This window comes from Pyrgilauda ruficollis, unplaced genomic scaffold (genome assembly GCF_017590135.1).
Source record: "Pyrgilauda ruficollis isolate IOZ18807 unplaced genomic scaffold, ASM1759013v1 scaffold55, whole genome shotgun sequence".
Taxonomy (NCBI): Eukaryota; Metazoa; Chordata; class Aves; order Passeriformes; family Passeridae; genus Pyrgilauda; species Pyrgilauda ruficollis.
The window spans coordinates 2018092-2039555 of NW_024527155.1; the positions used below are offsets into that span (position 1 = coordinate 2018092).

General features: G+C 41.4%; 1 protein-coding gene across 4 annotated transcripts in view; it reads right to left on the reverse strand.

Annotated features, from left to right (window-relative positions):
* Positions 1 to 2517: 2517 nt before the first annotated feature.
* Positions 2518 to 21464, reverse strand: part of TUB (TUB bipartite transcription factor) — a 64466-nt gene continuing 45519 nt past the window's right edge. For 2 of the 4 annotated variants that reach the window (XM_041481165.1, XM_041481167.1), the window contains exons 4-12: positions 17547 to 17714; positions 13196 to 13267; positions 12192 to 12313; positions 11234 to 11425; positions 10546 to 10658; positions 9458 to 9572; positions 4637 to 4735; positions 4069 to 4240; positions 2518 to 3654 (exon numbers count right to left, since the gene is read on the reverse strand). In XM_041481165.1, the coding sequence (XP_041337099.1) occupies positions 3521 to 3654; positions 4069 to 4240; positions 4637 to 4735; positions 9458 to 9572; positions 10546 to 10658; positions 11234 to 11425; positions 12192 to 12313; positions 13196 to 13267; positions 17547 to 17714 (1187 nt within the window). In that variant the 3' untranslated portion in view covers positions 2518 to 3520. The remainder of the gene's footprint in view (positions 3655 to 4068; positions 4241 to 4636; positions 4736 to 9457; positions 9573 to 10545; positions 10659 to 11233; positions 11426 to 12191; positions 12314 to 13195; positions 13268 to 17546; positions 17715 to 21464) is intronic. The other 2 variants (XM_041481166.1, XM_041481168.1) reach the window with 2 other exon arrangements.

Consider the following 21464-nt stretch of genomic DNA (forward strand, 5'->3'; position numbering starts at 1 on the left):
TTACAACTCTGCCAAAATCAACAGCAGATGCAAAAAATCATCAATATTGGGATTTTAAATAACATTAAATCTACCATATCCAAACATTCACTAAGACTGTGTGAAGGAAATACACAGCTTGGGGCCATTCTATTCTTTGTCTCACTGAATAAACAAGGTTGTGCCCTGCTGCACACTGAATGCAGGCCCAGCAGAAGTTACTAACAGGAGTGTACCACTAATTACTCCTTGGTTACTTCAGTGTGCACGTGTCTCTGAAAATACTTACTAGTACCAAGGTTTTACTACTGATGGGGAAGAAAATGTGACTTCGTAAGTAAAATGTAATTTCAGGTATGACAGAACTTGGTTTGGCTTTTCCAAATTAGGAGGACAAAATTTAGAGAGGTGCTGGAAAGCTTGTGGCATCACCTTGCATGTGACCTTTACCAGAAAATATCCAGCAAAAATTATCCATCAGAAATTATACAGATCCAAAATTAATCGCTGAAACTGCTTCCAGAGCAGATGGTGAAGGGCAAGTGAATCAAACCCAGCACCATGCTCAACAACAGTGAGGAATTAGGGTTTTGGCAAAGGGCATTAGGAGCAAATCCTGTTCTAACTGAACCAGATTTAATGAGAGTCCCTCATTCCTAGTCCCAGGTTAACATCCCCCTCTAGTGACCTCAATTTATTGTGGGGAGTTTTTCCCTCAGCAGCTCCTTGGCTGATGGCCCTGTACGATTCTGTTAAGATGATGGGAATTTGAGTCACCACTTTCCTCCTGGCACGGTTACAGGTTAAAAAAAAAATACCTGGCTGGGAAGAACAGGCAGTGAGAGTGAAGTTACACAATGTGCTGGCAGCAGAATTGTCCCAAGAAGCTGAACTTGCAGCCTTTCCCCAGCCCCTCATTCTCACCCTTGTGCAGGAGTTCACTGCACATGAGTCTCCTTTGGTGCCAATTCCCTGGGGGGTCATGATGTGAGTCAGCCCATTGTTATGAACTGGGTTAAAAATAACCCTTCCTAAAGCAGCTCCCCCTCTAAAGCCAGCAGACTGTGCATTTGCACCACGAGACACTCAGTTCCTTTGACACAGTCTTGTGCACGGACAGAGGCAGAAAACTGTGTCAGGTGCCACTTTCTCAGGCTCTAAAGTAAGCGTGTGACTGGCAAGGCACAGAATTCAAGCCATGCAGATTCAGCCATTCCCATGCTGCAGAGTTCTTCAAATCCACATCAAACCTAAATAACAGCACTGGGAATTCCTGACTGGTTTTGCAGTAGCCCAAACAAAAAAATTCTGGAGGTCGCTGGAGCTAGTTTTTAAAGGCTGAGATGAGGTAAGCAAAGGCCTAAGGGCCTTCTCTGTTAAATCCAAAGTGAGATGACAGATGGGGATGTGAAACTGTGGGAAACCACCAGCTACAGAGAAAAACAAAGCTCTCATGTGCAAAGCCAAAGAATCACCCTGCAGCTCATGACTCAGCACTTCCATCATTCATGGAGGGAACTGATGCTCGTTTCTCTCAAACAAAAGTTGTCTTTCCATTTTATATCATTGCATGGAAAGGCTCCTTGCAAAAAAAAAAAAAAAAGTTGGGGGGGGGGGGGGGGGGAGAAAAAAAGACAGAGCTTCCTGTTAATTAAAAGAGAATATTTGACATGCTGAGTCTATCAACAAAACACTGTTTAAAGCCAGCAGACTTTCTTCCCATAGATTGTTTAAAAGATTTAAAAAATGCTGGTAATTATTTATTTTCCTCTCTTATCTGAAATTCCTTTGTCTGTATACTGGGAAGGAGAGCTGAAGGCAAAGGTGAAGAGAGCATATTTCTTTTGTTAGTTGAAATGATACAGTCCAAATGGCACAACCTTAAGGAGAGCTTTATGTCCTGTCCCCTACAGTCAAAAAGGGCCTGTCAACTATGAGACAATCAGACTTGGTCTCATTTTTACATTACATAACCTCTGCTTGTGCAGTGCAAGAGTTTATAAGAAATAAAAAGGAGGGCCTGAATACACGCAGTATAAAGCACAGCTACTACTTCACTCACATTTCCACACCCTTCTAGTAAACATATAAATTCTATTACTCTGAGTGCCATTCTGGACAGCATTGCACAGAAAATGGCAGCAAGACCATTATTTTTAAAGATATGTGACCATTATTTTTACAATGTGCTTTCGAGTTGTAGCTCCTGGCTTTTGAAATGTTCAGGAGAGAAGATAACCATGGCTTGTTATTTGCTTGTGTTTTGTTTTGAAATGGTATTTGTTTGTATATTCCAGATAGATCAGAAAAATGGAGACGCAAAATCTGCGCTATTTTAAGCTATTCTGTGTCCTGCCAGTGTCTCATTTGTATGCAGCATACACTAGATTTGCCTAGAAGGATTTAGCTCAGTAGCTGGCACGTTTACATCAGAGAACAACATACACAGTTTCAATCGATTTCAAGCATTCTTACAATGGGAAATAAATATGAAAAGTGGTTGTTGCTCAAAGTTCAAAAAATGCGATCAACAAATTGTAAAAGCTCAAAAGGTCAGACAAATTTAATAAAATACTTCCATTTACCTTCCTCAGCTTTACACAGCCTGTTCAAAATAATAAGACTCTCTGCAGAGTGCCTTTATCCAATTGTTTATATCACTTCATACAAAATATGTGTTTGAATTACCACAGCAATACAAGGATATAAATTCCCAGCCCATGAAATGCCAAATTCAACATAAGTTATGCTTTCTTGGCATTGAGATGTTTTCCTTTTCCCTTTCTGTACTGCAAATACACTTCCATTTGAAACAAATTAAAAAGCATGTAGATGTTAAAACATAATGACAGCTTAGAATTCAAGTGACTTGTGCAACATTATTTTGTGCTTTCCACTTCTCCATTTCCTCCTACTGCAATTAAAATTCATCATGCCCTACTACATGTACAATAGCAATGCATCAAGTTCAGTCCAGTAGAGGTTTTCAACCTTCAGACCCGGCTTTATACTACATGAGATCCTTGCACAATCCAAAAAAAAAAAAAAGTGCATCTTTTTTCCTCATCTTTCTCTTATGCTGGATGATGTGAAGCTCTGATTAGTTGATGCAGGAATGCAACCTTGAGGTACAATTGCAGCCTCGGAATGATTCTTAAATGTAAAAAGAAAATTTTGGAGCGCTCACGCCCTTTCTGGATTTTTAAAAAAGACACCACTGTCATGGTGCTACTGGAGCCACGGTACAGTACATCATGGCACACATCCATAACACAACCAGGGACTGAGAGACAGCTCCTATTTACAAAAACTCGATGTCACTTCCAGAAAAATATGACAGAAAAAAAAAAAAGGAAAATATCATTTCCTGAATGTCCTGAATTTTTAGAAGATTCCTTTTACTTTCTCTTCAGCCACAGAGTGGTCCTCCACAACTGTATTTTTCCCTGACCTTTTTAGTATGGACCATAAGCGACACCAGCAGAAATTGGGAATCATATGGCAAACTGCTTCCTTCGAGAGGATGCTCACCCACGCCCCTTTACTCACAAGCCAGCTTGCTGTCAAAACTGGAAAGGGCAATGGAAAAGGCTTGTAGTGCACACATTGGGTAGTTGTAGTCCATGGTGAACACGTCCTCAGCCACGCGGCCAAACTGCATCACGATGTAGTCAGCTGCCAGAAAGGTCAGGAAAGGCAAAAAGCATTACTGGTGTTTGCAGCCCTCACTAAATAAGCAGGCATCCAACCCTACCCTCTGTCCCAGAGCAACGAAACACCACCCAAACATGCTCACTCATCAAACTTCACAGCACTTATTCATGCAAGTGGGCGTGCTGATAGCAGAGCGAGAGGCAAGGACAGCTTGAGTGATAAAGGGTTGCAAGACTTGTTAGCGTCAAAAAAAAGACGCATATAAAAAGTGCTTTTTTTGCAAGAACAGGGAGACGATGGCTTCTGTATAGACTGTTGAAGCCTCTGATACAGATCTCAATCAAACCTGCTCAGGTGACAGCTGTGAGGGCAGAATCCCTCCCAGACTGTGCACACAGCGCTGTTCCTACCTCACAGGCAGAGAGCTCTACTTACGATCATTATCATGGATAATTTGGAAGTTCTTCACCGAGGCCTGGGTGACTCGACCGTGGAAATTCAGAACATAGGACTGGGTGTCATCATTCCAGACTGGGGTTTTGTTGTGCAGCTCAATGACACTCTCTGTGTTTTTGTTCTGCCACCTTGCAAGAAGCGTCTCGTGTTCCTGCGCACACCACAGATACACGCTTCAGTTTAACACGCTCACGTGACAAAAAATACATGAACAAGGAAGAAAAAATTCATTAATCCTGGCCCAAAGACTAAACCCTCGACCCTCAAAACAACTTCAATGAATGAAACTGAGAACTGTGAGGATCTAAATGCAAATGTGCATTTGAGTCCACAGTTTGATAAATGTTAGTTGTACCTTTTGTTAACAAAATATTTTATTTGTAGAGCTTTTGTGAGTCACAGAAGTAATCACATGTCCCATTGTTCTGCAATTGTTTGAATGCCATTTTATTAACTTCTAGACCTTCAGAAATGCAAATAAAAAACCCCAATTCTACTGGAAAAAGAATTCAATGAATTTTTAGTGTTGGCTGCTGGTAAGACTTACATTTCGTGGTCTGATGGAAACTCTTTCATGATCCATATTCATTCCTGGTATGATCACACTCATTTTACGAGGTCCTTTAAACCCCAGGACATTTGTTTCCTAAAATGTTTAGAAAAGATTTCATCATGATCTTTATTTTTAAAGTTAATTTTTTCAGCATAGAGACACTGTGGCAGCCCAAGGAACTTATTTGTTAGTCAACTCAAAAAACATCTTGAAACTCCCACCTTCACTGGCACAGATAAACATTCTAGCTTTGTCTTAGAAGCTCCGACAACAGGAAAAATGGAAATAGAGAGGTTTCCAAAAACACTCCTAACACTGGCTGCCAGCAACCTTAATATAAATTTTTTTTTAAAGAATCCCTTTGTTAAGAAAGGATATGAATTAACCAGATTGCTTGGCTACTGCTAGGTCCCAAAATAAAGTAGTTGCAATTTAAAAATCATAAAATGTAGTCACACATTTTGATGCGAGACAAAATTAAATATATGGGATCAGCACCATTTATTCCAGAGCCAGCACAAAAGCAAACAAAATGCTAGTCAGAACATCTGATAGCAGTGCTGTGGTTTTCAAAGTTTGCTTAGAGATGACCACAGTAAAAAAACCAAACACATTACCATGAAAGCAAATTTTCTAGCTATGAAGCCAGGGAAAGTAAAGAAACCACATGGGCAGCAAAAACAAATCCACAGAAAATACAATTTTTTCCATTAAAAGTGATCTGATGCTTTCCTGACCAGCTTTTCACAAGAAAACCAGAAAAGGTAAAGAGCAATATTTTCCAGTAAAACCTGATTTTAGCATTAACCCAGTGAATGAAACAGTGACACCTTGAAGTCCATCTCCTCATGTTTTGTGATCGCTTTTTTTCAGTCATGTATTTTTTCCCTCCATCTGCCAAACTGAAATGAAGGGCTTTGGAGATGCACTAAGGAATCTCAGGAAGAACATTCCCATTGTTCCCAGCAACATACCACAGGATGCCAAGAACCAGACACCCCTAGGCTCCAGCTGCTGTGGCTTTACCGCTGGGACATTTAAAAGTGACACATTCAGCTGTCTCTGATTTTACATTTTTAATTAAAATGTCCTGATTTTACAGAACACTAAAGTTATTAAAACACCTCTACTTCTGCATGCAAAAATCCATGCATCTGAACCCACTGGAAACATCTGAAAATACCCACCTAAAATACCTGCAGCTTTGCCATCATCAGACCTTTGAAATAACTTTACCTGTTCCAGCAAATCATCTGGAGATTTTCCACAACTCATTAAAGATTTTCATGCATGCAAGAGAAATTCTACTGGATTATTTTATTGCATGCTCCTGAAGCAATCCAGGCATATTCATATATCTTCCTAACTCTATGCATTAATGGGAAGATTCTGCCTCTTTTCTGAATCATTTATGTCCCCTCCTTTGGCAGAGTAAAACATGTTATCAGTTCAGTTGGTTCTGCATCATGGCAAGATGAAAACTGATATGACTGCCAGCAGATTTTATAAGTAGGAGAGATTCAGCTCAGCAGAGGACAAGTTCTAAGAAAAGATTCATACTTATGCTTATTTTCCACTAAGTACTGACAATTTTGGGCACCTCTGCTATGCCTTACAAGCTTTTCTTCTCCTCAAGCTGCAGTCATGCTATACATAATTAATTTAGATGCTGACTGGTTGAAGACATTGTTGAAGGTAAAATTAAATAATAGTGCTGAATCACTTCCCTCCCAACAAGCAAGAGGAAAGAAACAGGACTATATTCTTTGGGTTTACTCAGAAACACTGAAATTGGTACCTCTGGCACATGATAAGAGAATGGCTACTAGCTGCACATTACTACCATCACCAATTATCACACACTGTGCTGGCAAATGCTACCCTTTTGCAAAACTCACAGAGCCAAACTGAAATTATATAAACATGGAATATGTGATGAAAATTATTAAAATTACCTCTGCTTCACTCCCTGCTTCTCTTCTATTTCCCTCCTGCATTCTTTTGTGTGTGGAAATTTAAGACTACAAAGGGTATTATTAGGGGAACACAAACCAAATTCTGATTTCACACCATTTTAATGCCACTGACAGTCCTGGTTTACACAGGAACACAAATGTTGTTCACTGGCAGAGCCCCTATTGACACCAATGATTTTGATCAGCTCAGGACTTAGCCCAGGATTGCTCACGCTCTACCTTAGCCCATCCAGTCAGCCTCATAATAAACTGGACTGCAAGAGCCTCTCCCCAGAGCTGCCTTTAGAATATTGCATACTTTCAAATAATTATGTAAGCACTTTGCTTTAGTGGCAATAGCTGCCATGATTAAAGCAGCAAGGTGAATATCCCAGCAGCTCCCAGGAGATTCCTGATTTTATTATTCCTATTTTCTTGCAGCCACTTCCCTTCATGCGCTTGTTGCACACAGCTGTGCCTTGTCCTTAATATTTTCTCTAGAAATTACCATTTCAAGGAAGACCCAGCTCACATAACCCACAACACTGGAGGAACACAATGCAAGTGATTGAGGCCTGAGTAGGAACAGGGTCTTGCTACTGTACTGAAACCTGAGCCACACCTCAGAGCATCAGCTGAGCTCACTGCCTGGAATCTGACACAAACTCAACTGTGAGATCTATGGAATCCAGCACAGAAAATCCTGCTACCAGTGGCACAGTTGCTCCTCACTGCTCCTGGTTAAATTTTGCCAACGATTCTGCAATCAGCCATTAGGTGCTGCTGCAGGTTTATTAATATGCTGGGCTGCCAACACAAGGGGAGTAAAAGTGGTCAACAGCACCCGAGGAAACTCTGACCTTACCTAGCTCTGATCCTGTTGCTTGAAACACATCTTAAGGTGAGCTCCACAAAAAGAGCCCTCACCACATTTATCCCACAGTCAGCCACAGATGCAGCACCAGTTTCTGCCTATATAAATTATACCTGCTGAGATGATTAAGCAGGTCATGCTCAGTAAGTTGGGTACAGCTTGATCTCCACATGGGTACTTGCTCAGATGAGCTGAGGGACAGTGAGAGGTTAGTGGTGCTTTCAAAGTATTGTTTTTATAGATTTTGCTGCAGGGGAAATCTCAGGGCAGGAATTAAAAGACTGCCTTAGGACAAGGGTGTTTCGGCTCTGCTCTTCCTGGCACTCTCTGCTCTGGTTCTCCTGCAGCCAGGAACAATAATCTCACTTCAGCAAACCTGGCTAGTTTGAAATGACATACAGTTCCAATTTCCTTTTGTCCTCTGGCCACAGCACACCTGCAAGCCTGCTGCCTTTCTCCACTACTACCAAAATATCAATGGAACAAGAAATTTTCTTATACAAATGTACCAGTTTCAAACTGCTGATTACAGACATATAAAAGCAGCTTATCTCAGCCCCATTCTCCAAACAGTGACTATGATTTGGTTCTTTCCAACACCCATACTTCTAATTACCTCTGCTGACCACAACAGCTTTTTATTTGGCATTGTTCATCATTCACGTATTGTTTGTTGTTGACTTAAGCAATGCCTAAATTTCTCAACACATAACTTTTTTTAAATTGACTTTGGTTTTCTTTTTGCATTTCCAGTTTGCACAGATTAGTTGCCTGGCTCCAGGGAATGCCATCCTATACAAACCAGTAAAACTACCTTCATTAAACATGTATGTTCTGCTAGGCTTCTACTGAGATTTCAGTCAAAATGGCCTCAGATTCTGGAGTCTCATTTTAAATCCTACAAGCTGAGTTTTTGGAAATTCTCAGAATTTCAAATCCAACAGGAAGGGAGTGATATGTATCTGCTCATCTGCCACATTAAAACTGCATCCTAAGCAGCAGGAAGAGAACGTGCTGGCAGCTAATACTGCCCTCCTTCAGAACTCCCAGCACTTTGCACAAAAGGGATGGCTCTCAGCTTCCTTGCTCATGGAAATCTTCCAGATGCATTGCTCCCCACAGCCCAACGCTCACCCTTCTGGGAACACATTCTGTGCATACATGGGGTATGTGGTGGACCTCAGCCTTACAGATTTCCAGGCATCCTTGATTAGATCTGGGCAGGAACTCTTCAGAAAAGTAATTCTTGGGTATTTTTATCGAAGGTGTTGATTTGTGAAACCAGACAACTTCCTGTAGCAGTGTACATACCAGTTTTCACTGGAAGGGTTTCTTGGGCCCAAACATTTCTGGACAGAAAGAACACTGTCACCAAAAAGGTTATTCATCCAGCAATCGTGAAACAACAGCAACCGTGTTTCAAGTCTTGATTGTCTGCATTGCTCCTGACAAATGCTACTTACTCTCCTGTAAGAGCCTGGTTTCTCTCATTCAATCAAATTTTGGATTTTACTTGGGTTTTTTTTCCTGGTAAAAAGGAGTTTTAGAGGTTTTATCTCAATCTCAGCCACTGAAGACCTAGCTGTCAGCTACCAATGGTTTGGATCAGAGAGGCCTCCTCCAAAACACCATAACAAACAATCATATTTTAGAGCAGTAATGCCATGTACACAACTCTTCCCAGTTCAGGAGGTTCCCTCAGGAGGTGCCTGCAGGCTGTGATCCTACCCTTTCCAGAGGGTTATGTAAGAGCTCCAACACCTCCTTCTCACCAAAGGTGAGAACTGGGCAACCCTGTTCAATGCACAACGTTTTTCACCTCTACTTTGCACTGAGCCTCCTGGTTTCTCTGGTGGAGATCAGCTGCCTGGTTACATCAAAGTCTGAATGCTGATTTACATAATCATAAGTGAGAAGGAAATTCAGTGTGCTGTTTGAGAAAGTGAGCTGCCCTTCCTGCACGCTGTGCCTGTGAGCAGTACTTACATAACAAATAGCAGCTAGCTCCTGACGCAGGGTACTCGCCTCCAGGCTGGATGTTGTTTTCATTGGATTTACTCCATTGTCATAAACTGTAAACTTAGTTCCCATAAGATTTGATCTACCAAAAAAATGGAAAATCCAATCACCATTTGTCAGCAATGCTGCCCGAGACATCTATCCTTTCCTGCACTGTGGCCCCAGAGGAAAGGCAAATATTGAGCACTGAGAGTTGTTATTTCTAATCCCAGCTACATGGCAATTCCCAGATTAAGGGCCAAAAGGACAAAAATGTAAAGGTACAGTACAGAAGTGTATACTAAAGGTCCCTTTTCATCATGCTGGAGATTTCTGATAACATCTTGCAAACTAGGAAATACAAGAAAGCTGTAAGGAAACACTCGGGTGGGGTTATTTTGTGTGTCTGATTGGTTTTTAAAATACTCTTACTCGCTATAAAAACATCTGCTTTCTTACCTGACTACTAAACTCTGTTAGAATAAAGGGAGTGACTTTTATAAAGCCATTAGTGAGATCAAATCTTTCCTATTGCAATGGAAAGGAGTGCAAAATACAATGCAGGCACAGATGATCTGAACACACACCCAGAGGCTCCACGGAGGGATCAAGAGCAGACTGGTTGTACAACGTGGGGACAGACAGAAAAGGAACACGTGGTTCTGAAATAATTCCACTACCTGTAAATAACTAATTTGGATCTTGAGAAAAGGCAAAACCAAAGGGATTTTCAGACTGTGTAACGGTGCATTCCAAAGTATTTATATCAATAGAGGCTAGACACAATGTACTCATGCACTTCTGAAAATCCCATTAAGATAAGTTGTGCTCTTACACCCTTGAGAATTTGGCTTTTGAGCACTTAAGAGCTTCAGTCCTGCTGACTTTTAATAAAATGTGATCCTGTAAGTACTTGAGACATTTTTGAAAACATGCCTTGGATACTGGTGATTTTTAAGACCATGATCACATGATGTAGTCAAGCCTCTAACTAAGAAGACACAGTGGATTACAGACTTCTTAATATCAAATAAACTTTATATATAAAGAAAATTTCTAGACTTATCACTGTTTACCTCAGTTTTCCAATAAAACTCTCTCCACCCCGAGACAGGTCAGTTGGGTCTATAGAGATGAGGTAATTAGAGGTTTTACTCTTCTTTCGTTTCCTTCCAGCCAACAGAAACACCTAAGCAATGCAAAAAACCATATTCTAGAATGCTAAAGGGATTAGCACACACCACTTCCTGCTTTGATATAAGCAAACCATAAGCAATTTTTCTGTCTTCAAGCATCACTAGCAAAGTAGCAGAAAATCTCCTGGGATTTAGCAAAACCAGGGAAAAAAAAAGTCTGGTAAGGGAAAATGACTTCTCAACCACTCATTCCATTATTTATGGTTTAAATAATTAAATCTGATCTATTTTGTTAAATGTTTCATTCTGACTTGCTCTGGCTCTTCCAGCTGAATTGAAAGTAGATGCTTTTCAGGCCACAGAATGCAGAGAGCCCCAACTGCTGGCAGTCACATAAAGGTGCCATGCATGGATTATTTAAGGCCAAAGATTAAATATGAAGAAAGGCAGTGGGAGAAAGTGATACTGTTGTTTGGCTTCGTGAAGAAGGTAGGGTCAATCTAGTGAAATCAAAAATGTATTCAAAATATAACGCTACATTTTCTTTGTAAGACTCCTTCATATTTTTATTATTTTTTTTTTTTAATATTCAGATGCAACTGGTATGCCATTCAAGTTATGTTATGACCTTTTTACCATGCTCCCTTTCCAAGTGGAGGTAATAAGTAGGGTACATCCCTCGGTCCATTCCCTTCTTGTCTCTTGTGATCCTGCACTTGACAGTGACCCCCTGTGGGGCAGGTCTGACAGCAAACTCCTCCAGGTCATCCACATCTATGAGAGGCTCATTTGTGGAAGGACTGGGGGCTGAGGCTGCTTCCTAAAACAACAAGCAAAATTCAGGGCTTTTTAATGTCCATTTACAACAAGATTATAAGCATAAAGGAACGACATTTGATAGAAGTTGCACTTTTTAAAAGTCAAACCAAGAGTCATATTGTCTTGCTGGTGCTCTGTGTGCAGACCCACCTGGTGGAGCACAGAGTGCTGTACAGGGCTTACAGAGCAAACCCTGGCTCACACCTTCCCATCCCACCACACTCCTTCTGTCAGAAATGCCATGCTCAAGGATAGGGATGCCCTTTAACAGAAGGAAGAAATGGGATAGGGAGCAAGAGTTTAAGCTCCAGAGAGATCTAACAAAGATGGGAAGTCAGTGCAGTACATAAAAGAGCAGGGCATCATCAACTGGTTTAGTAAGAGCTTGTGATTTCGAATATTTGAACCAGCCAAAATCTTATTTTATGTTCAGATGGTAGCAGAGAGAACAGGGTTGGAAAATGCCCAGAAAAAGTCAATGGAAACAAAAGATCCTTCTGAGCACCTGCAAGAGGTAGAAAGGTAAATATTTACTGTTTCCCTTTCTCTTCATTCAAGTTCAGACAATATTTGCCATTCTTTTCTCCAAGTCATTATTTTCATGGCTTGCTCTTGCGAAGCCTGAGAGGTATCACAGTAAATCACCTTGGAGAGACTCTAGTGCATATTAAACACAGAACAAGAAAGCCAGGCCTGTCCTGAGTGCACCCTGAAATCATGCAGTTCATAGCAACTTGCACAGCCCTTCTTCAGCACTCTCCCCTTACCTTATTGGATTTCTTGCTCGTGGCAGAACCAGGCCGGGTGTTACTGTTTAGCTGTGAAGAACTGGAGCTGTCTTCATCCTCCTCATCTTCTTCCTCATCAAAATTCATGCTACTTGAAATGCCTGAGAAGAAAACAGCATACTTATGTGAAATAGTGATAAAGTTGCCCATACTTGCTGTAAAACACCACTTATCAGACTGCTGCACCCTGAGGCTCACAGGTGAGTGTGAGAGTGGTTCATTGTGTGAGGAAGAGCATGAACACATGGGTTAGACAGCAGCTCTCCTGAGAAGCCTAAACATTCAAGTAAAAAGACAGAAAACATCATGGTTTCCATTCCACAGAGAGGATCAAGTTACCCAGTGATACAGGAAAAAATATCTGGTTAAGATCTAAATTCAGATCATCATCCAATCAAGTACTTCAAACACAACACAAAATCATAAAGCTGAAATTGGAGCTGACAGCCTAGCACAGCCACTTGGAAACCCTCACAATTAAAATACAAGCCCTTCTACAGCACACTTTTAGCTGTGTGATCTGCTGAAGAGCACATCTTAGACCGACAAGAAACATTCACATCAAGGAAACGTTCTCCTGCATCTTATTTCATGTAAAGAATAGTATCAGCCCAAGCCAAAGGAACTGCCTCACAGCACTTGAAAATTTGACTTTACAGCAATTCAAAACCTCAGACATTTCAAAGGGAAGCACAACTTTGAACATCAAATAGGTCTTAGCAGCAAAAGCATCAATGGTGGGATGTTTGCCAGGCCTAGTTTTTCAGAGAGTATCGTGCAGATGAAGCCACCCCATATTCAAGTTCAAGCTCTCTAAATTCCATACATTACAGGCTATATTCTATCCTTTAAAAAACACCAAAAAAACATCACCTGGTCCAGAACTCCCATTATGGGTAAGTCCAGTGTAGAAGGATAAATGAAATGCAGATTTTCAGAGCCAAGCAGCATGGACATAATTAACTTTTTCCTTCTGTACTCACCAGGAACATGATCCAGGGCGACAAGACTGGATTGGGAGGTGGAAGAGGACCAGGATGTATTTGCATGGGGATCTGGGAAAGGAAAAAATCCAAGGGTTTGATTCTGCAAACCCTTCATTGAATGAACAAGCGTAACCTAGCAAGAGGGCTCCACACAGGGCTAAAGGCTTCTGGGATGGGGCCACAATGCTGCTGCTTGGATTCACTATTTCTGCACTGCACCATCAAATTCACCTTCTACCTGCTTATACTGCTGGGATCTTCACTTTCAGTACCTTGAATAAAGTGAAAAAGCCCAGGATCACAGAGCTAAAGCTTCAGCAAACATCATTAATGCTGAGCAGTTGTGCCACCAACGCTTCTGTGTGTGATGTGCACTGCATGGTGGGGTCTGGGCCTGCTTTGGAACTCTAACAAAATAAAAACCCTCAAACCTGACTGACATAAGTGATACACACAGATTCTACACAATATTGAGTCAGTAACATTGAAAGAAATATTCAGATGCATATTCAGATGTCCTAAATTCTACTTCAGTCCCTGTGCCTACTGCGTCCTCATCATCAAAAGATTAAATCAGGCTCTCTGAACTGTTTTTCTGGGAGCTCCAGGGATATGCATAAAGATTTTATTGTAGTTTAGTCTTCTAAAATATTAACTCGGTCTGTAACAAGCAGACAGGAAACCAAACTGATGTACAGAAATATAAACAGCAGATATAGACTCAGTAATGGCTTTCTTCCATTCAAATTTTGGATCAGATTAAGAAAAAGACAGCAAAAAAGGCATTGAAATACTTTCTGCTTTTATTGTTACTTCCAGTAACTTCAGTCATGTCCCTTTAGAATATCCAGATGCACACTGGAGAGTGAAACACCACCAGAGTGGTAAGAATGAGGGCACAAAAGTAAACCAGGAGCATAAGCAATGCTTGCATTGCACTCAGCTGCCCTGTGAAAGCTCTCATTATTCACTTCTTCAGCTCCCCCAGTGCTGACATACACCACAGAGCATGACAGCAAAACCTTTCAATTGGACCTGGTTATGTAAGGGAGGCCTGAGTTCAGAGGTCAACAGATATTTTCAAAGCCTGCAGAATTCATTCATTATTAATCACACACTCATTAATCACAAGCATTATTTCTTAATAAGGACAATCATGTTCTAGGCTCTATGCATGGGTAATGGACACAGTCCATCTCCTCAGCTGGCAGCTGCACAATAAAGCCATAATTCATATCCACAGACAGAACTGGTTTATTTCCACACCTGTGCTCACTATTTCACCACCAATGCTTTAGTGGTGAAAATTCTGTTCCAGCCTTAGAAACATCTGCACTCACAACCTGCAGGGAAAAATGCTTCAGGGAGCTCCTGTTTTGGAATCCAGAAATGAAACTGATCCCCACCCTAAATCTCAAAACTTCAGGTGCCAAAGAAGAACTAAGACCCAATTGCTCATTCCGTGCCCTTTACACAGACATATTGGAAACTGGTAAGTGTGAGGACTACAAGTTAGTAATTAGTGTTAAAACTTATGGAAGTCTGACTCTGTCCCAGTGACTCATTTGCCAGGGAGGAACTCTACAGATTAACACTTTGGAAATTAAAAGGATGAATATTTCCTACAGGAGGAAAATTATTGTAGGATGGCAATTTCCAACAGATGGAGAAATCAAGTAAAACATTTGGCATTTTCTTACAAGTGACATATTCTTTTCACACTCGGTAGCCTATAACCTCTTGTCTTGTTACAGAGCTTGACTCATTGGGGAAGGAGAGACACATGCTAAGAGAAGTTTCTCTCCACCAGGTTAGTGCCAAAGAGCAGAGCAGGCACCAACTAGGGCTATGCAAATCCAATGGGATTCAGCTTTTGCCATGAGACCAGTTAGCATTTTATAGAATCACAGAATAAGCTGAGTTGGAAGAGGATCTTCAGGATCATGGAGTCCAACTCCTGGCCATGCACAGGACACCCCAAGAGTCAGCCATGTGTCCCAGAGAACTATCCAAATGCTTCTGGAACTCTGTTGGCTTGGTGCTGTGACCACTGCCCTGAGGAATCTGTTCCAGTTCCCAACCACCCTCTGGGTGAAGAGCCTTTTCCTAATATCAACCTGAACCTCCCCTGACACATTGCCTCGGGTCCTGTCACTGTCACCACAGAGAAGAGATCAGTGCCTGCCCCTCCTCTTCCCCTCATGAGGATGTGGAAGACCACAATTGGGTCTCTCCTCAGTGTCCTCTTCTCCCGGCTGAACAGACCACGTGCCCTCAGCCGCTCCTCATACAGTTTCCCCTCCAGACATTGCCCATCCTCATGGCCTCCTTTGGACACTCTCTAACAGTTCAGTGTTTTTTCTATACTGTGGCACCCAAAACTGCCCCCAGCACTCAAGGTGAGGCTGCCCCAGCTCAGAGCAGAGCAGGACAATCCCCTCCCTTGCCCGGCTGCGATGCTGTGCCTGATGCCCCCCAGGACAGGGTTGTCCCTCCTGGCTGCCAGGGCACTGCTGGCTCCTGTTCAACTTGTCATGGACAAGGGCTCCCAGGTCCCTTTCTGCAGTGCCTCATCTTTGTGCACTTCTCCTTCTGCTCCTATTCCATGCAAGTGAAGCCCTGATGAGAGACAGCAGCTCTAAACACTTTTCAGGTGACATGCCAGTAAGGACATGCCACCAGCAGTGAAATGGCAGTGGAAATCCACATGAAGGGCTTCATCTCTGCATAAAGTATCACATTAATGGTGGAATACTCAAAACTTTCTCAAAACAAGCATCTTCTGCTGGTATCAAGCAGCAAACCATACACATATAGCAAAATCAATTTAAAGAGATACTGCTGGTATTATTTTAATACCTCTCTTTGTGTCTCATCCAGCATAGCTCTGCTGTTAACAAAAAAAAAAAACAAAAAACAAACAAAAAAAAAAACCTCAGTATTCCCATTTAAATAAAAGTGTCCTGCTCGCCTCAACTTGAAACACACTAGTGGTTCACTATTAGCAGTGTCTGTTCTGAGCAGGAGTATACTCAGACCTGGTAAAAAAGATTGTATCATATGTTTGAGAATATACAGAAGCAATGCAAACCAAAAAATTTCCACTCTCTGCTTCTATTAAAAATAAACACAAATTTAGGGAGAAGAAAAATATATGATATCCTGGCAAAAAACCAGCAAAACCAGAAGTGTCCCCCAGAGTAAAAATCTGAGTGCTGTGACCTAATTTTCAAAGTCTGTGGGTACTTTTTAAGTCAATCAGCTTTAGTTTAGTAGTGTGCCTGATGATTAAATATTCTGAGCCATGGTCTAAGGCAACACAATCACCACACAGATCAGAACTTGTTAGTCATGCCCAACACCCCTGCAACTCAAATGCCCAGGAAATAGCGCACTTGGAGAAAATCTGCCCATTTCAGTTGGAGCTGCTCACATCTGCAGGGTAACGTCCCAGAAAAAATGAATCCTAGTGAGAACTGCTCTGCAGACAAGAGGCAGCATTTAGGTATGAATAGTCCATTCTACACGAGTCAAGTTTGCACTTACATTTTGCTCTTTATACACAAAGAGTTTATTCTTAAAGCATCAGAGCACTCTTGGCTTGAGCCATCTTTGCTTCAATAGCTGTACACTGAAGAAGAACAACTCCAAAGCAAATGTCTTCAGAAAATGCTTTGTGAGGGTTTGGGGATTTTTATTTTTTCCTTCCTATGGTTTGTGTCTAAGGGAAGATAACAGTGCAGGAAGGAAGAGGCAGATGCATGAATGTGTACATATACAATCTATCTCCCAATGCATGCATGCCTCTGGAAAAAGAAAAATAAATTCCAGAACATTTGAGGACTGCGTGGGAAATGCTGCAGAATGTGGTGTACTTTTCACCTCTGCAACCCTGAACAGACACTACGAAAACATGAACGTGTAACTGACTGCACCACTAAAATGAATATTCTAGTTTGAATGTTGCTATTTCATGCTTGTTTTTAACCATCAAGTAAGTGATTTCCAGAGTTGTACATTATAAAAATGTGAACAGATGGATGTGAGCATTGGCATCTGCCTGGTACCTTAATAACGGCACTGCACTGCAGATGGGGAAGTCATCCCTGAGAGCCTGCAGAGCTCTTGTTCCTTGGGACAAGAGAGAACTTCATTGTTTTGGATTTGTTTTTTAGGTTTGGGGTTTTGGATTTTTTTAGGAAACAGAACAGAGCCTAACAGGCTCTGAAGAGAACACACCCAGAACTAACAAACTGTGCTTAGGCTAGGGCTGACAGTGAGAATAGGAAATTGAGTCAACGTCCATCAAGCAAGCAGTGAGAACATGAAGGAAGCTTTAGCTACTTACCTTTCTTCTGCATTGCTGTTCTAAGATCTTGCTTGCTTTGCTGTTGTTGGCCAGTAGCCACTTTCTCGCCATCATCTTCATCATGGCTAGACTGTCCAACAGTGAGAATCTGCACTTGACTTCCTATCTTCTGAACATCATCTTGAAAAGCAGCTGGGCCATCAATCCCTGTGAGACAGCAGCAAAAGCCTTAGTTGTCTTTGTGTCAAGAAATTACTGAAAGGAGAACTGCTCACTCAAAAAAACCAGCAGCTTTTCTAGGAGTCACAGATTGGATGTTCACTTTCAATAATATTTCTAGCATTAAACAAGACTAAGCTAGCCTCCAAGGCAAACATTTTACTTCCCACATACTGCACTGGAGAACCTCCAGGAGAGGATCAAGATTTCACTGGTGCCCTCCTCACCCCAAAGCACAGCTACCCCATGCACCAGAAACTAAGCAGAAAAGAAACACACTAGAGAAAACTGACAAAGAAAACAGATAAAATTTTAGTAAGGGCACAAGGTGATCCAGAAACAGATGAACCCAAGTCCCGGGGTATGCCACATCCCCATATAAACACCACTGTTATCAAAATACTTTAAAGCTTCAAAAACCTGGAAAATTTACAAGTAGATTTGGCAGTGTATCCAACAGAGGGGCAGCATGTTAACAAGCCTAAATACACCTTTCAAGTTAGGAAAATTGCCATACAGTTAATACATCAGAGCAAAACTATAAGGAAGATATGACATATTCCCTGGAACCTCTATCCTCTTGAGATGCTTAAATCCCAACTAGGCACCAGGTCCTGAACAACCTGCTGTGAGCAGACACACCTCCCAGCCTCAGCCATGCTGTGATCCTGTGGCTCCTGACCACAGCCAGAAAGAAACTATTTACCTCCTTATGGCTGTAAATCACCTCCACAGAGAGAAAAAGAAAGTAAGAGGTGGGGGGGTGCTCTTACTACAAGCCAACTTCATTTTGTTTTTTCAGGACAGCAAGGTAAAACCTCAGACTGCAAATGTGCTTCCAGCTCTTAGTGAAGACACAGAGCTGGAATATGTTACTAAATCAGCTATATAAAAATGCAGTTCTGTATCTATAAAAATGGTAATATTTTCATGTACAGATATAATAAATAGCATGAGCTGCATACTGCTGCTGTTGTGAAATTTTTGTTAATAAACAAGCAACACTGTGGAGAGCTAGCAAGCACTACAAAAAGCTAATTCAGTAAAGGAATATGGTGCTTCTCACACCAAACAGAGCTGAATAAACCGTGAGAAGGAGCTGCAGGGATTGGGATTTTTTTTGGAGTGTGATCTGTGATTTGTAGCAGAAGTCACTAAGAATACCATTTCATCCTGCTTTGCCAGCAGCTGTCAACTTGCATTAAAAGACAGCTGGATTATACATTTAGCATGCTTAACTGTACTTTGCAATATCTGCTGTCACTGCCACTGCAATAAAAAGCATAAGTGGAAAGAAGAGTGGTTCATATCCCCAGGAACAGCACTGGCTGTGCAGCCACCCAACGAGATGCAGTCTGACACTGCAGAGGTGTTAAACCCACAGAGTTCAAGACCACAAGGAGTTATTGCTTCATCTGCATTACACAGACCATGGCAATTTCTGCACCAAGCCTGCAAATTCTGATTCACTTGCAGCAAAGCTAACAACAACGACTAACAGCAAATAAATAATCTGTCCATCCAACCTTGAAGGGGCAGATAAAGTCCATGGAAATGTCTCTGTGACCTTGCTAGGATGACAATTTCAGAAGTAGCTCTGCATGATACAGAATGAACAGTATCATCTTGTGTGCTGCAGGTATAATACGGCAGTGAAAGAACTGCATTTTTCTTTAAATTTATCCTAGGAGAAGCACCACTGCAAAGGTGCTCTAGAACAGACAGGTAGCTGCTCAGATCCTCTGTGGTATTTTTAACAGCTTTACAGTGTTAACCATTATCATTAAAGTTGCTGCCTAAAGATAGGTTCTTACCTTAATACTCTGAATTTCAAAAGTGTTAAGCATTCACGAGTTTACAAGATGCCTCATGCATATCATACCTAGCCCCTTATTAAGCACTGGATAATACAAACCTAATTTTGAGAGCGCTTTTGAGAAGGAACAAAACACCTTAATTTATACCTCTTCAAAGCAGACATTGATCTGCAGCAAATGAAATGCCTTCAACAGCATTGGAGATTGCACTGAGGCTGCTTTTTCCCAATGCCTGCAGAACATCTGCACTCACATCCCATGCTGTCAGGAACATCGTGTATTATTAGGAGTCAGGACAAAGGCTACACTAGCAGGGCACAGTTTTAGAGAAGAAAAATCAATTTCAGTGCTCTGAAGAGTGCATCACTGGTAGACTGTGTTATTAAGCATTAGGAATGGTTCCACTGGTGAGCACATTTAAAGGAATGAAATATGTAGCAAGACAGAGAGGATTAAAAAAAAGGAGAGAAAAAAAAACTTCTGCTGCATTAGAGCACTATAGGTGGCAAATGCAGCATTAAATACATTAACTACTTAATACTTGTCTGTGTGCATAATCTGTGTAGCTACACATGCATGTATTAAATGCAGGCATACATACACATTTTTCTACATCATGAGGTATAAGTGCATCTTTGTAAGCCATAGTTCAAAAGGCAGCTTTGCCACCACCTACAAATGTCTGAAAACATCTGAAAATACTTCCAAGCTTGTATAACCATGATATTCAAGGTGGATCTCTCTCCCTCTTTGCCTGACTCCTTTTCATCCACTCCCTAGGAGATTGGTTCTCTGTGTAATAAAACAAACTATTTAACACTCATCTATAATTTCTGTGCTTAAGGACATAGCCAAAAGAGGCAAAGAAGCTGAGTGGGTTGTGCCAAAAGAGGTTTTATTGCTATGGTCAGCATTTTTTTACAGTGCTTCCCAAAAAATCAGGTAAAGTCTGACAGAGATGGCCTTGAATACATGCTAAGAAAAAAGGGGAATTTTTGAGAGACAAATGTGAAGGAGGGCAGAGAGGAAAGAAGATTGGAACTACCCTCAGAATACCAGTTCCTTCAGAAAAGGCCTTTTGGTGCACTTTGGCAAGATCATGTCTCAGATGAAAACCAGAGGTGCCAGAAACAAAAACATTTCCAGACCAGACCTGGAGAGATGACCAAGGTCAGGCAGGAGGCCTCTGGAAGAGAACACACATTTCCTGAGCTCAGTTACTGCTCTGACAAAGGAGTCACATCCACGTGGATTACACCCAAGGCTGTGGGTGCAAATGCTATTCAAGACCTCTGCAGAGCAGCTCTCCCTCCAGCTGAGGGATGGCAGCACAGCCCTTCAAAGGATGGCCTGCTCTGAGGTCAAGCACAGGGAATCCCAGGGAGATCTGACACCAGAACAAATAGTTTCCATCCTTTAGAGAACCTGGCTTAAAGCAAACCCTGCTGTCAATATTTCCTAAGCCACTTCCTATTATATTCCTGTTCTCATAGGGGCTGTGCATCCACTGATAGGGGTTCAAGCAACTGCAAAATTACAAAGGGATTTGCTGAGAGGGAAAGGAAGCAAATAGAAAATTTTTTTGAAAGGATGTCTAGAGGTGATTTAGTCCAAACCTCCACTGGACTATTGCTAGCACCAGATCAGGACACTAAAAGCAAGTACTTGGGCACTAAGCTCTATACTCACTTTGATGAAATCTAAAACCATTAAGAGGAACTGTACATTCATAAGTCTTTATCCTTAGGAGGTCAAAATTACTTCTTCATAATTAAGTTCATGTATTGCCAACCACAGCCTGAAAGGTTTGTCAAATCTAGAAATAAAAGGAATTTTCTTGGTGGAAAATTCCACCAAATTTTCTTATTGTTCCTCCTACCCTTTTTATTTAGTGCTCAGGGAAGCTGAGATAAATCTACTT